The sequence below is a fragment of the Zonotrichia albicollis genome, chromosome 4 (genome assembly GCF_047830755.1).
Source record: "Zonotrichia albicollis isolate bZonAlb1 chromosome 4, bZonAlb1.hap1, whole genome shotgun sequence".
In the NCBI taxonomy this organism is placed as follows: domain Eukaryota; kingdom Metazoa; phylum Chordata; class Aves; order Passeriformes; family Passerellidae; genus Zonotrichia; species Zonotrichia albicollis.
In genome coordinates, this window is record NC_133822.1 from 13896046 (window position 1) to 13911629 (window position 15584).

The 15584-nt window shown below is 44.6% G+C and overlaps 1 protein-coding gene across 3 annotated transcripts in view; it reads left to right on the top strand.

Moving 5' to 3' along the window:
- The first annotated feature begins 866 nt into the window (after positions 1-866).
- The window catches only part of LOC102066709 (LHFPL tetraspan subfamily member 3 protein), a 236427-nt gene continuing 221709 nt past the window's right edge, over positions 867-15584 (top strand). The window contains exon 1 of one of the 3 annotated variants that reach the window (XM_074538861.1): positions 867-1602. In XM_074538861.1, coding sequence (XP_074394962.1) covers positions 1134-1602 — 469 coding nt within the window. In that variant the 5' untranslated portion in view covers positions 867-1133. The remainder of the gene's footprint in view (positions 1603-15584) is intronic. The other 2 variants (XM_074538859.1, XM_074538860.1) reach the window with 2 other exon arrangements.

Consider the following 15584-nt stretch of genomic DNA (forward strand, 5'->3'; position numbering starts at 1 on the left):
GCCAGGAATCATTTCTACGGGAGTCTCTCTCCCTCCTGCTAGCTCCAGCGTTTGAGTGAGCGCGGCCCCTGTCGGCCCCGCTCGGCAGCCGGAGCGCTCGCCCCGCCGCGTCTCCCGTCGCTCCTGCTGCGAGCTCGGGCTAAGCGCACAGGTCGGGGACTGCAAATCCAAGTGTCACTGGCACAGGAATGATTATTACCAGATGCTAATTACTCGTTAATGTATGCTAATCGCTGCTGCATGCCAGCGCGCTCGGAGCACTGAGTGCCAGGCGGAAAGCGCTCGGCAGGAGCGGAGCGGCTCCGCAGCCCCAGCCCCGCGCCCAGAGCCGGCACCGCGCCCCAGGGCTGCGCCGCGCTCACACCGCGCTCCCTCGGCGGCCGCCATCCCGCTCCCGGGGCGAGGAGCAGCCAGCCGCTGGTGATTCCTGACTCCCCCGAGCTCCAGCTTTGCCTGCCGTAGGTTTCCTACAGCCAGGAGACAGCACCGGTTCCCCCGCACCACGGCACGGCAGCACCGCCGCTCCCCCGCCGCAGGGGACCCGGCAGGTGTCACCCCCGGCTGGGGAGGCGATGGTGATGTTCTGTGCGGGGACGGGAACACCACATGCACGTTCTGAACTTTAAAACCCGCTGCCTGAACGTGTCTCCCAGGAGAGGGGAGCGGGTCCCCTCGGCAGCCGCTGCCCCGGCCGGGAGAGGTGCCCGCGGGCCGAGGGGAGCCGCACACAGGGCTGGCCCGGGGAAAGGCACAGGCAGTCCCCTCTCCCCGCCTGCCGCCGCTGCCTCCCCGGCGCTGCCCGTGCCCGCCGTGGCTGCGCGGAACCCGCGGGAACCCGCGGCGGGCGGTGCGCGGGAGGCGCCCGGCGGCGGCGGAGGGCGGGCAGCGGGGCGGGCGGAGCGCGGGGCCGGCGGCGCTGCGCTGCGCCCCGATAGGCGGCGGCGGGCGGTGTCGGTGCTGCCGCCGCTGCCGCGGCTGCTGTGCTGAAGCCCGGCACAGGGGCTCGCAGGCTCTCGCACGCAGCGGCGGCGGCGGAGCGCGTCGCGTCGAGAGGAGCGAGCGGGGAGGAGGAGGAGAAGGCGGAGGAGGAGGAGGAGGTGGAGGAAGGGGAGGGGGGCACCTTCTCGGAGAGGATGCCCGGAGCGGCTGCAGGGACGGCGGCTACAGGAGCAGGCTCGTCAGGAGCGGTAGCAGCGGGGATGCTCCCAGCTCAGGAGGCAGCCAAGATCTACCACACCAACTACGTGCGGAACTCGCGGGCCATCGGCGTGCTCTGGGCCATCTTCACCATCTGCTTTGCCATCGTCAACGTGGTGTGCTTCATCCAGCCGTACTGGATCGGGGACGGCGTGGATACCCCGCAGGCGGGCTACTTCGGGCTCTTCCACTACTGCATCGGCAACGGCTTCAGCCGGGAACTCACCTGCCGGGGCAGCTTCACGGACTTCTCCAGCCTGCCCTCGGGAGCCTTCAAAGCTGCGTCCTTCTTCATCGGGCTCTCGATGATGCTCATCATCGCCTGCATCGTCTGCTTCATCCTCTTCTTCTTCTGCAACACAGCCACCGTCTACAAGATCTGTGCCTGGATGCAGCTGACCTCGGGTGAGTGCAGGCAGCGGCCCCGGTGCTGGGGGGCTCCGCGTCCCCTGTCCGGCACAGCTCGGCCCGGGGGGCACGGCCGGCTCTGCACAAACTTGCGGCGCCGGGGCGGGTGTCGGGGTTCCCCCGGCGGGGCAGGCCGGGAGGGGATGCTCGGGGTGCCGCCACACACGGGCAGCGTCGCAGAGCGGTGCCCGTGCCTGCCCCGGGCCGCCGGCTGGGCGTGGGCCAAGCCGGGCTGAGCCCGCAGCGCTGCCCGGGGACGCTGCCCGGGCTCGGGGTGGGACCCGGCCCGTGGGCAGCTCCAGCAGCTCAGGGACTGCGGTAGGTGTCCTCCAGCGCGGGTCTGCTGTAAAGGTCAGGAGAAAATGGCAGTGGGGACGGTTCGGGCTGGCGGCAGAAGGGGAAGGAGGCTGCCCGCCTGTTGAAGCTTAGTCCCGGTCCCGCAGTTCCACCCGGCCAAGGCAGAGCCCGCTCCGGCTCCGTGGCAGGGCTTGGCGAGGTCTTTCGCTGGTGAACTGGAAGGGCAGCTGAGGTCGTTGGATGTGGCATGCGTGAGTTTGGGTTAGGGTCTGTTTCACTTGTCCACAAGGTTTATTTTCCTCTCTATGTTAGGAGTGTAGAGAAAAAGAATTAATTTCAGTTGCTGGTTTTGTTTCAGAAGATCTCCTGACTTCATTTGACTTTCCCCATCTCATCCAGTGTCTCCCTGGGGAAAGTGTGTGGTAGGAAAGAGGGAAAACACCAGGACATCCCTTTCTGCATTTCCAGCACAGCTTTCCCTCTGAGTTGGTGGAGAATTGGTTATTTGTGTGCAGCTGGGAGGGACTGTAGAATTAAGATTGTAATACAAGCAGTTTTAACGAGACAGAAAATATTAATTCTTCAATCATTTGGGGGAAAAGGGGCTAAAATCAAAGCATACCTGTTACATGTCCTCCTGGTAAAATGAATTGAGAAGTTTTGGAATAAGAAGGAATAAGCTGTTACGGAAACAGAGCAAAATGTCACCAAAATGGGCTCACAATCACTTTTTCAGTCCCCTTAATTGACCTACATCCATTTCAGTTTCTGAGCAAAAATTCTTTTTAGTTTTCTATTGAACATCTTCAGCATTATTCAATTTGCCATCTAGACCATGAGACCTGGTGGAATTCTCTGGTTTGTATGAAACAGCTCTAACCATTTTTCTCTCCAATGATGTTTTTCTGTGTGCTCTTGTACATTTTTATGCTGTTGCCTTAACTGAAGTTTCCTTGTAATTTCTTTCTGTATCACCTGGGGAGTGATCTGCAGTCACTTGAAGCTGGTAGGTTTTTTTCTCAATTCCAGTGAGTTTAGTTTTGGGTTCATTCTCTCTGTACTGGGAACCCCCTTTGATGCTGGTGGCTCCTCTCTCCTTTCAGTAACATGCATTCTGACGTGGTCTGGTTAATTGTACACAGTCATGTCACTTGGCTCTGGGCAGAGAAAACTGTTCCATCTTTGCACAACTGATGTCTCCTCTATCCATTAAGGACTTCAGCTTTCAGCTGTTTTCCTCTTCTTCTGGCTCTGCTGCTAAAAGGTGCCATGAATATTCACTGTTTTGATGCATTTCAGCATGTTTTTTTCATGTCCAGTACGAAGTAGGACGGCCCAATTTCCAAATCCCTTGCATTTTCCAACATCAGTATCTATGTTTGCACTACTTCATGCCCAGAGGTGCTAGTGAAAGGCAGATAAAATGAATCTGATTCCTTTACTGTGTTTCTGTACATGTGAGTAATAATGTTAAGAAACCACCATATGTGACTGATCTACTGGACTCCTGCATGTGTGCAGGTGTGACTGGAGATTTGTTTCCAGGCAAAGCAACACAGAATTTTTGTCATCTCCAAAGCTGGTAGATGCACTGCTGGCATTAAAAGTCAACAAAAGGAGCTTTATGTCAGCAGAAGAATCACTTCTCAGACTGCTTCCCTCCAAAATTAATAAGGGAATGCATGCATAGCCAAGTGGCTTTTGCTGTCTTTCCCAATTTGTACACGAATGCCCTGGAAGAGCTAGAACAATGTTGGTTGTTGAAAGAACCTGACTTTATTGTTTGCTGAATGTTTTACCTTAATTCAGTATTTACCTCACTCTTCATTTCTGTATTACTTTAAAAAGCTTCCTCAAAAACTACCAAAAAGTCCATATTGCTTTGGGTTTCATCCTTTGAAGAAAACAAAGGTGGTAGGACAGAAGGAAAACTTAGAGTAAAATGTGCAGGACAGGATGTTATAATGATGTTTTTATGAGCTATATGACCTATTTGTGTTATTACTTTACTGTTTGGAAAGTATGAGTAATAGATAATAGTAATCTAAAATGCTTATCTCACAAAAAAGAATATAGTAATGTCATCTACATAGGGATATAGTTCTGTGTAGTACGGGAACAAAATTGAATCTGAAGTAGTGAAATAAAGGAGCATGTGAATATAGCTTTGATTTTGCTTGCTATTATGTACTTTCATAGTGTTAGCATTCAGTTTGGTAATATAACACTTAAAATTGATGTCATTTAAATCTTGTTAGAATCAGGTTTCTGATGTGCGATCATGCTTGGTTTGGGATTGCAAATGAAAGCTTAGGAACTGATTTCTTTAGAAGAAAGATTTGGATCACAGTCTGTCCTGCATGAGTCATTATAAATTGTCAGCATGATATAGCTCTTGTTTTGAAAAGGTGTTTATTAAGTAAGAAAAAGATAAACAGTATCTTGGGCACATACACTTTCAGTCCTTGTTGCTGTCCAATCATGTCTATGGCTAGACAGGTCTATGACATGATAAGGAAGAAAAATCCTAAGAAAAAATTTACTTTCTGTGTGTACAGCCTAGATTAGATGTTCCTATGATTTAGCCATGGCTTAGGCTGCCTTTTTTGTTGCACATGCATGATGCTGTCAGGGTACACTTGATACTTCGGGAGCCAGTGCTGGCAGCCTCATTCTCTATCCCCTAACCTCCTCTTCTGCAATTGCAAAATCATGGGTACAAGCAGTATGTACTCACCTAATTTGAGCTGCTGCATGATCACAAACTCTTGAAATCATTAGGAATTAGGTATTACTGTTCTTTGTTATTCTACACATAATGTTTACAGGAAACCTCACAAATAAAGTTAACTCTTGAGATTAATTCCTTTATAGGTTAAGTAAATCCAACTCTTCCATTCTGTCATTGTAATTTTTTTTTCCTTTACTAGGATGTTTCAAGTCATTAGAAATAAAAACGTAAGGAAAGCAGAAGAAAGGCATAGAAGTGGACAAGCAGGATGAAACCAATATATAGGTTTTTCAAGAGATTCCTGAGTTTATTGAACAAAACATCAAAGCTCTGTACTTTGGCAAACCACAGTCCAGTGATCTTTGACAGTGGTCTGTAACATGGCCCATGAAAACATCAGAGCAGCTAAAGCTCATTTTGCCCTCTGTATTTTTGGTTCTCCATCACTAGTACTCAGGGATCTCCTCACGTGGATCTTGGCATTTAAAGGCTCTTGCTGGATTTTGTTTTCTGAGACCTGTGTAAACTTTTAGCATTTACAGTGCCCCAGAGCAAGGAGTTCCACAGATTGATACATGTTGTGTGAAGATTCAATGGTTTTCGTGTTTTAAATCTTGTGCCTGGCCATTTCATTTGATCCTCTGAGCTCATGCAATGGGAAGAGGCTGTGAACAGGGAACTTGGAGACTCATTCCCTGTCCTGGCTCTGATTACAGCTTTGCTGTATCCCCTCAGTTACCTGGTTTTGAGGCCTTTGGTCTCTTAGTCCTTAGCTGTTAGGTTTGTAGTGAACTTGTGATGGTCCCAGCTGCCCTGCCCATAGCCATTTCCAGTCTACTCTATCTTTTCAGAGTCTGTGGGACCAGACCTACACACAATACGAAGACAGACAAACCAGCCATTCATACAGTGACTAAATAATATTCTCTCTTTCGTTCTTTGTTCCTTTCCTAGTAATTAGTAATACTCATTTTTTTTCCCTGTTACTGAACAGTGAGCTGATGTTTTCACACTATATAACTATTATAACCCCAAGATCTCAGTCCTGAAGTGCTGATAATCCCCTTGGGGCACATAATTTTGTGTTGCTAGTTTTTTTCCCCCTTAAAGAAATTACTTCGTATTTATCTACACTGACTTTAATTTGACTTTTTTTTGCCTAGTCACTCAGTATTGCAAAGTCTTCCTTCACAGTCAGCCCTTATCGCAGCCACCCTGAATGAATGTAAGCAGCTAACTTTGTCACCTCACCATTTATCCTGTTTTCCAGCTCATTTATAAATAAACGAGTAGCTCCCAAGTTCCAGCACAGATCCCTGCAGGATTCCACCATTGACCTCTCTCCACTTGAAAAATTGACAGTAGTGTCCTACCATCTGTTTCCAATTATTTATCCTTGCAAGGGCATTTATTTTTATCCTTTGGGAGTCTAGGATTTTTAAGACTTATGAATGATAGATTCATCAATTGTCTTTTGGAAATCCAAGTAAACATTGTCAATTAAACCATGGTATGCATTAATTCTTACTTTTACTTTGGAGAACTCTAGTAGTTTTGTGAAAAATTACTTAGAATAGGTGTATTGGTCCTACCTTACTTCCTTTCATCACACAAATATGTCGTGTTTGTACACATGCTGACATACACTGGTTTTTGGGGTTTTTTGTAGTTCTACTGATTAATGTCATACAGCTGTTGGTCTTTCTGCAGTTCCACAGGTTTTCCCTGAATTGTATTAATCAGGTTTTTAAAACTGGTTTCCTATCACTCAACTGCCAGATCTTTGATGCCAAAACAGCCATAATGAAGAGATTATTACATGCCACAGTTAAAAGTTTTTTTTTAAAACAGGGAATTGTTTCAGAATGAAAAGGAAAAAAAAAAAATCTTCATTGCAACTGTGCTGTTTGCCTTTGTGCTTGAAATCAGTCTGCAGGACCAGGTGACTTTTATGTAAGAGTCTTAAAAGGCTTGACCTTGATGCTCTTGGAGCCTTTGTTAGTGCTGTTCGACAGATCTTGGTATAGGGGTAAATTCCAGAAGGCTGGGAAAAAACCCAGCCTTGCACTAGTGTTTGAACAGGAGTCAGACAAGGATCTTGTTCATGGCCTCAGTATCCTTAAGAATTTGTTGAGATAGTAATTTACATTTATGGCTCCTGAACTTTGAAGGTGGAATCAAAATTATTTATTTAATAAATGATAGTTATTTGTCTAATAAATTATAGTGAGGATAGAAAATTGCATAGATTGATTTCGATGTCATAATAACATGGGCTTATTTCTACAACCTGTATTTTAATACACTACATGCAGTGTAAGATTTCTAAGAATCAGAATCATGGAATCACAGAACCACAGAATGGAGTGGGCTGGAAGGGACCTTAAACATCATCCAGCTCCAACCCCCCTGCCATGGGCAGGGACAGATTCCACTGGATCAGCTTGCTCGGAGCCCCATCCAACCCGGCCTTGAACACTCCCAGGGATGGGGCATCCAGAGCCTCCCTGGGCAGCCTGTTCCAGTGTTTCACCACCGTCATAATAAAATATTTCTTCCCAATATCTAATCTAAACCCACTTCTTAGTTTCACTTTTAATCCATTTCCCCTTGTTCTGTCACTATATTCCCTTGTAAATAGTTCCTTGCCATCTTTCTTGTAGGCTCCCTTTCGCACTGGAAGCCCACAATTAGGTCACCCCAAAGCCTTCCAGGCTGAACAATCCCAGTTCTCTGAACTTTTTCTTCATCTTTCCATCCCTCTAATCACCTTCATGGCCCTTCTCTGGACTCGCTGCAAAAGGTCCATGTCCTTCCTGTGCTAGGGACCCCAGAGCTGGATGCAGCACCACAGGTGGGGTCTCAGCAGAGCAGAGGGACGGAAGAGAAATTACAGATTGTGTAGATGGACGTCTGCATGTGAGCTCTCACTGCAGTGAAAAAGTCCAGTGATGTCCCTAAATGTGTATGCAAAAAATGGACTCCTTTGCCTGCAGTGGTTCCCATGCCTGTTCTGTCTAGGTCAAATATCTTTTAAGACACCCTTTCAAGTATAAAGTAGAAAGGATCTCAGAACTGATTTAAATAAATGAAAGAAGAAGTGCTAAAAGGATGAATTTTCTTGCTATTCAAAAGAAGATTAAAAATTGACAGATGATGGCATATGAGGACCTACAGGGGAAGATTTCAAGTCATGCAGTGCTCCTTAGCCTGACGAATGTTGTGTTTGGAAGATGAAGTTACACAAATTTGCATTAGCCATGAGGTATGTACATTTGTAACCTTTTTAGTTGCATTTTTCCTTTGTTAATTGTTTTACTAACTCCCCAGAAGCAGAGGACCTTGCCAACAATGCAGTCAGCTTTTGTTGCCACTACGTACTCCCCACATGTAAACTGGGGAGGCACATGGGAGGCAAAAGGGACAGGAAGACAAGTCCAGGAATACTGATCAGGTTTTTGAGCTTGACTTTCATCATTGATGCTGATTTTGATAAAGGTGTTAACACTCCCACGGCACCTGCAGGGTGAGGTGACTGAAATTATTTAGTGGTCTCTGAACAGTAGTGGATGTTGGACCATCAGGGAGAAAATTCTGAAAAATCAGGGTTTTTGAAGGCTCTGATCATGGTATGATGAGCATTTTGGGGAAATGGGCTGCTGGAGCTGTACAGGCAGGCAGGGAGGAGGGAAAGAACCAAGTGCTCTCCTTCCCTCAAAGGGACTGTCTCATCAAGCCTATGAGGACATCTAATGCAAGCAAGCCTGGTGCATGTGCTTCTTTTTGCCAGAGGAGAAATCATGCTGCCAGTTTGATTTTCTGTACATTCAGCTCCAGAAGAAAGTTTCCCAGTGGGTTTAAAAGAGATCCCTAGAACCTCCTTCATCCTTAATGCCCCCTGGTAGCCTGTGCTCTGCTGCTCTGCCCCAGTGCTCTGCTGCTGTCCCACTGGTTGTGATGGGCACTGCCTTTGGGAGCTGCTTGTGTCCTGGTCAAAAGGTTGGTTGGGGAGGTGGTGAAAATTACCTGAAGGTTTTAGTGGGAAGTTTTCAGTGAAGTGAGTGATGGGGCTGTGCAGCTTTTTTGGTTTCTTTACACTGAAGTAATATTCTTCATGTTTGGCTATAAGCATGAAAGTAAAAGGTGTATCACGTGACCCATGGAAATGAGGGAGAAATGCTGTGCCCAGTGTCTCTGCTCTAAGTAATTCCTTCCCCCAAAGGAAGTGTGCCCCAGTACCAGAAGTTCTCTCGTGCATCCCATGGTTTTGTGCCTTTGGTGGCCAAACTCTCCAGCTCCTCACAGGCTCCCTGTCCCTGTAGCTGACAAAGGCACAGCATGTGCTCAACCTGCCAGAAAGCTATTTGTCTGTTGGTTTGATGTCCTCAAGTTGCCATCTAGATTTGTAAAAGGAAAAAACTACCCCTGTCTTTCCACTGGTGGGAAATTGGGATTTTTTTTTTCTGCTTTCAGCTTTTTCACAAAACTTGCAGGATTTAGTGTTTTGAAGGCTTGTAGCATCAGTCAAATTTGGTTTAAATTGGTCATGAGGCTCAAAATCAAACAGCCACATCTGTCTTGATCCCAGAGGGAACTTGTCTAAAATGTATCATGTAAGAAGTGAATATCTTTTATTTGTATGAGTGATTTGAGATTTTGGTAGCAAAACTTGTTTTTTGAAGGATAAAGGTGTTTAGGGAATGGAGAAGAGATATTTTCTTTTGGTTTAGAGTGTAATAAAAATTTCAGCATCTTATAACTCTCCCAATTGCCTTTTATGAACATCCTGGGGGCTGTGGTCCACTGTTTGAAAAACAGTAAGATAATACAATGGGAAATGCATAAAGTTATCCAGGCTATTTGAGGATGAATGCCATTTCACTGGGAAAAAGTATATGTGTGAGGGAATAAAGAAGGGGAGAAAGAAACTGGGAAAGATTTTAAAAGAGGAGAATATTACCTATCGAAATGTGGGGAGGTGAGAACTTGGATATGGTTAGGAAAGAGAAATGGGTTGGGGTTTTGGAAAGAGGCTGGTGTCAGAGCAGCTCTATTTTCTTGCAGCTGAAGGAACATCACTGGCATGGGATACAGCTGCTGTCGAGTTCTTTCAGGGATTCCTTCTAAAAGTTTAATGAAGAAAATTGTTGTATGCCAAAATGAAGCCAGGAAGAAGGAAACATACAGATATTATCAGCTGTAAAAAGGCATGGAAGAAAAGAAGGCTAGATTTCAAACATAAAGGTTATTTTACCTTTTGTGAAGAGAGCCTTTTTAGCACTGTGGTATAAACAGCATTAGCTTTGATCTTGCAAACATAAAGACAGCAAACATATCAGAACAGAAAATCTGTGGCATGATCAGGTGGTGTGGACTCAATATTTGAAAACTAACAGGATCCAGCTGTGAGGAATGGGAGGGTCACAGTATTGCGGCATTACAAAGGAAAACATAAAAACATTTTTGCTCAAAAATGGTGAAAGAAAAAAAAATGAACAAGGGTATAGCCTGAAAAATCTGCAGAATTTGATAACATTGGTTGCTATCAGCATTGTTGAAATTGCAGTGGCAGCAGCATGACAGTGAATAGCTAGATTATGCATTACTGTGTGGAACAGTGTGCAGCTCCCAATTACTAGGAGAGAATTATGGCTGGAATCCTTAAAAAAGGCAATATAATAGACTTCAAGACCTGTCTATTCTAAGAAAGATATTATCCATCTTCACATTGGCATTCAGAGATGCAGAAGACTTGAAACAAGCTGGCTTTAGAATAAGAAGGTCATACTTACCGGGGGAAAAGGTTCTTTTATTTTCTCCTTGAGAAGCCAGATGCAAATTTATGAATTTCATTGATTTTAAAAGGTAGCTGATGGCGTCTGTGGAGAGCCTCTTTGACACAAGCACATCATGTGCTATTTCAGAGAATATTATTCAATCAAGTAATTGAGAGTGCATCAGAAGGAGAAAGCTATGGAATAAACGGTTTGAAATAAATTATTACAAACAGTTGATGAGTTGTCATGCATTCCACTTTCTTCATTTTTCTGGTTGTATTTCAAAAGGAAAAGTTCATGGAGAAGAAAACAAGACATGCTGTACTTGCAAGGTCAAAGACAGATATTCTGAGTTCAGAGGTTCAGAAAATGCTATTTGTGAAACCTTGGGAGGTTCTTTTGTTTGCTTCTAGAAGTCAAAAGTCAAGTGCCTTACTTTGCAGAAGTTGACTGAATAGGGTGAGTGATCTCCTGCAATTACTATGGCCAGAATGTGTCTTGTCCTGCTGTGCTAGACTGTACCTCTGCAGGCTGCTGCAGGTTATTGGTCACGTTGAACCTGGTGTGCAGCAGAAGTGTGAATAAAGCAGGACAGGTCCCTTGAGATCAGGGAAGATTTTAGCAATGTCTCTGCCTCCAGTCTGACCCTTTTCCTGTTCCTGTGGGATAACAGGCTTCTGCAGTGGCTGTGGGAGGGGAATGCTCCCCAGCTCCATGGAGTTTCTTGATGGGGTAAGAGCCTTGGAGAGGGTTGTTTTACCCAGGTGGAACAACTTGGAAGCATGAAACCCTGACATAAATGATCCTGTGCCTCTTGGAGAGACATTTCTGTACTGACCCAGCTCAGGTTGCCAGGGCCTAGCAGAGAGAAGTGGCTGCTGTGCCTGCACCCACAAATTAGTGGGGTACAGATTCCCCCTCTGCTGCAGCATCAGCTGGCACACTGGCCAGTGCCCACACTATTGCATTTTTACCTTCTGAAACTGGGTCACTACGCTCATTCTGCTGGGAACCATTCCTGGCATGTCCTAACTTGCAAACTGTGACCTGGCAATGTTTTGGAAGATTGTTAGATGGAACAGACTAAAAACACTCCTACGACACATGCTGAGGGACAATTTTAACAATTTAATAGCGCCAAGTCAAGTTTCAATGCCTGGGAATGCTCCCCTGTACTGCTCCGTTTGTCTGTGTAGACAAAATCAATGTGTAACCAAGTCTCAAAATGAGGAGCTCAAGAATTAACTGTGCAGGAAAGTTAAGATAACATGGATTTTTTCATTTAATTTGAACAAATTTATAACTGCGACTTAGTTCCATAGTAGAAGTTTCTGATTTGCTTTGTTTAAATTGTCAACAAATAATCTCTGGATTAACAATTTACATGAAATGTAGTTATCTTTGAAAGTAGACTTAGTAATCACCTTGAAAAAGACAGATGTTTGTAACCTTTGGCAAGAGGAATAAGTGATCAACAAGGTAGAACAAACCATAAAAAAAGGTTTTCACTTAGAGGCAGTTGAAGAATGTTACCCATGAGCCTAAAAATCATAAATGAGACTTCTCTCTGATGTAGACTGAGTGTTTCAAAATCAGATTTCCCACAGGTATCTTCAGCTTGGCTAATACATCTTTGAACACTATAAAACTGTTCTGCATTGAGTGCATACACTTAAGGGACATTCAGTGCAATTTCACAAAGAGTTAATTCAAGTTTTAAGATTAATTTCATGAGGGAAGTGTTAGACTTTCCAGGAAAATAACACTATTCATCCTTGTAGATTTATGTTCCTCTAAAGAAAGTTAATTATTACTTGGTTGCTGTATCTTAGTATTTAGCCTTCCTATTACTGGTGAAGTTATATTAGACCATCATTAAAATGAAAAGGTTGAAATTGCAATGCATGGTCATTATGCTAGAAAAATACAGTCCCAAACATTCCAAACATGCAGATGTCTTACCAGCCACAGTCTCTTGTGTTTAGCTCCTGTCAGGCATTTGTATTTGGTGAGATTCCCCAGTTGGTGTGGCAGCACCACGTCAGTGTGGCTCACCAGCATCACTTCCAGGTGACACTTGGCTGTTTGTCAGCCTTGAGGAGCGAAGGGTGGTGCTGGCACTGGCAAAGGCTGTGCAGCTCAGGGTGGGGAACAGTGGAGCCCTCAGAGGCCATCAGGTCACAGTCTGAGTGAGCTGCTCCCTGCTGGAGTAGGGAGGCTGGGCTGGATGGATCTCCAGTGGTGCCTTCCAACATCACCAGTCTGTGATTCTGTGAGGGAAGAGGGCATGGCAATGGGAGGCTGCTCTGGACAGGGCATACCTGGCCCTGGCATATAGTTTGAGAAGTATTTCCAGTTGATTCAGAGCAATGCTGACATAATTAAGGTTGCATTGTGATATTTTGTGTGGGATTCTGGATGCTGATGTGCAGTTCTGAATGAGTGGCTTCAAAAAGGAAAACCAGTGGGTGGTGACATGTCTTGGGAAAAGAAAACTAGGAAAGCTTGGTTAGTTTAATGTGGAAAGAGGAAGGTTGATGTCTGTCCTGACTAAAAACTCCTGGAACAGCTAAGAACAAGAGGAAAATAAAAGAACTCTTTGAGCCACTGATTTTTTCTTTGACTTGATTTCGTTTCCTAAACTTTTCCCAAAGGTGGTACTACATGTCGTGTAGCATTGTTAGAACAAATCACAGCCTGTTGCCTACTTTGCTATTGCTGTTTGCTCTTTGGTATTTTTTAGAAATTTCAGAAGTAGTTTATGAACCTTCTGGAATGCATGGACTGTAGAGTGAAAACTAATGGTTCTAAACTCATGGGTAACTGGTACAAGAAGAAATGGATATTATCTGGATATAAATCACTTCAGGCTGAAAATTACAAGGTGGTTTCTAACTATTAGAGCAGAAAGATTCTACAGCAACTTTCTGAAGGAAGGAAATTGGGTAAAATACTGAGCTGTGTACTAGAAATAGATGAATATCTGAAACGCATTAAAAAATGCAGTGTGTGTAACAGTGTGTATTCTTTCTCTTTCTCATTTCTGAAAACAAACTCATCTGGGTGAATGCTCTTTTCTATTCTACTCCCATTTCTTCTGGTTTTTTTAAGCAGTATCACTTCTATCTCAGTGACTCCCAGGATTAAAAAAAAAAGATAGAGACAAAGATCTGTACATCTTTCAAATGAGACTCATTCCGACCTGGCATTCTCATCAAACAGGCAAGAGATTTCCTTAAATTCCCAGCAAAACTGTAAAACTTTGGCAACATCAGCAGTTGCAGTGGTGGGCTTCATATTTCCTCTTTGCCTTCAGCATTTTCATGCAAGTTGGATATTAGATTCCATTAATAAAATATTGTTTATGTTATCTAAGTGTTGGTGTTTAAAAGTGAAAGCAATCAAAAAAAAAAAACCTTTAAAATATTCTAAAATATCAAGGTTTCAGGAAAATAATTTTAAAAATTATCAGTTCTGTGACTAACCTGAGATGTAATTTTGCCTAGGATGTTTCCTGGAGAAGTTTTCCCTTGTTAGCTTACCATCATTTTTGTGTTGCCATGCTGTTACATAAACAATCTTTCTAAATAGTTAAGAAACTCATAAAATCTCTTCATCTTTATATACACAGCTGCACATGTTGTGTTTTGTGTGAATAGGCTGGTGCCCAGTGTGCTGGGTGTTGAAAGAAGGGACTCTGAGTGGTCCTTGCTCACACAGGATGGGTAGCAGGGTGATGCTGAGTTCCCTGCTCTGTCCTTGCTGCCTCTTTTCCTGCCTCCTGCAGCAGTTTCAGACAGGGAGGGAGAGGAAGCAGCACTTTTTCAGCAGGATAAACAAGCGTTCAGTGCATCAAATAACTATATTTAAGGCAGACCTTGAGCTTCCCGTTGAACACTGTTGATGGGGTACATGCCTGTGAAAGCTCTTGCATGCAGTGTGGATACTCACAAATGCTGTTCAGGATTTTGGACCCTTGGAGGGATAGATCTGGAGATACAAGGGCCTGGGTTTAAATTTAGTCTTACTGAACTCTGCAAGTTTAGGTTTGAACCTAAGATGGTGTTTATAAAACTTAAGTGTTAAACATATAAGACAGCATTTCATTTAATTTTAGCTGCATGGTACACTGGAGGAATTGTTCTCAGGCAAAAGTGAGGTGGTCTGTGAAATTGTTACTGCAATTTTGTTTCTTCACAAGAGATGTATTTTCTTTTATTCCCTGGGGCTGTTTTTCCCCACATCAAGTCTGGCCCAAATGCAGATCACACTTGTACAGAGAGCTCCATGTTACTTTGCACCTCATCAGGTGATGGGTAAGCACAGATTCAAGAGCAGGGCTGTGCCAGAGAGTGTGCAATGAAACCTCAGCTGCACACATCTGCCTTAGCCTGTCAGACTGCAGGAGGGTGAAAGGAGCTTGGCAGACCTGCCCTGGCTGTGGCAGGGCCAGTGCAGTGTTTCTGCAGGACATCCAGCAGCAGCAGCCCCTTAGGATGTGATGGCAGTCTGTAACCAAGCCATCCAGCAGTTGCCTAGATCCAATTTACTGGGATTAAAATGCCAGGGGGATCCTGTCTGACCTCTGACTTCTATTTCAGCAGGTTCTGTAGGTTCTCTGTCATCCCCACACAGCTGTCTCACAAACAGGAGAACAGCTCAAGTGATTAGGCAGCAGCATGCTGGCAAAGTGAACCAAACCCTGGTTCTACTCTCAACTTGCCTGTTTAAATTTCACTTGGGTGTCACAGTGTAGAGCTGAATCCCGCCCTTTGGTTATGCTTGCTTGTGTCTTGAATTTATGAAGCTGAGTTTAGGGAGGATTGTTTCTGATTAGCAATATTCTGTCAATCATAGTTCCTTCTTAATGTGCTTTTGTGTGGGATTAAAATAAAGCCACAGTGTCATGAATACAGGTATCAGAAAATGATAAAGGAATTTGAATTGCCTGATGCTAAAGGAGATTAGTGGATGGTGCTTGAAGAGCAGCAAAGTATGTATTGGCAATTGCTAAAGAAAGCTGTTGTCATTTATTGCTTCCATTTATCATTGTACTAAAAGTCAAGTTCTAATCATTTAAGTAAATACCTCAGTTCTGCTGAGCTTCAGTGATGTCTCACAGAGAGGAACAAGTGAATGTGCACCTAACATCAATTTTTGAAAAATTTGAATGG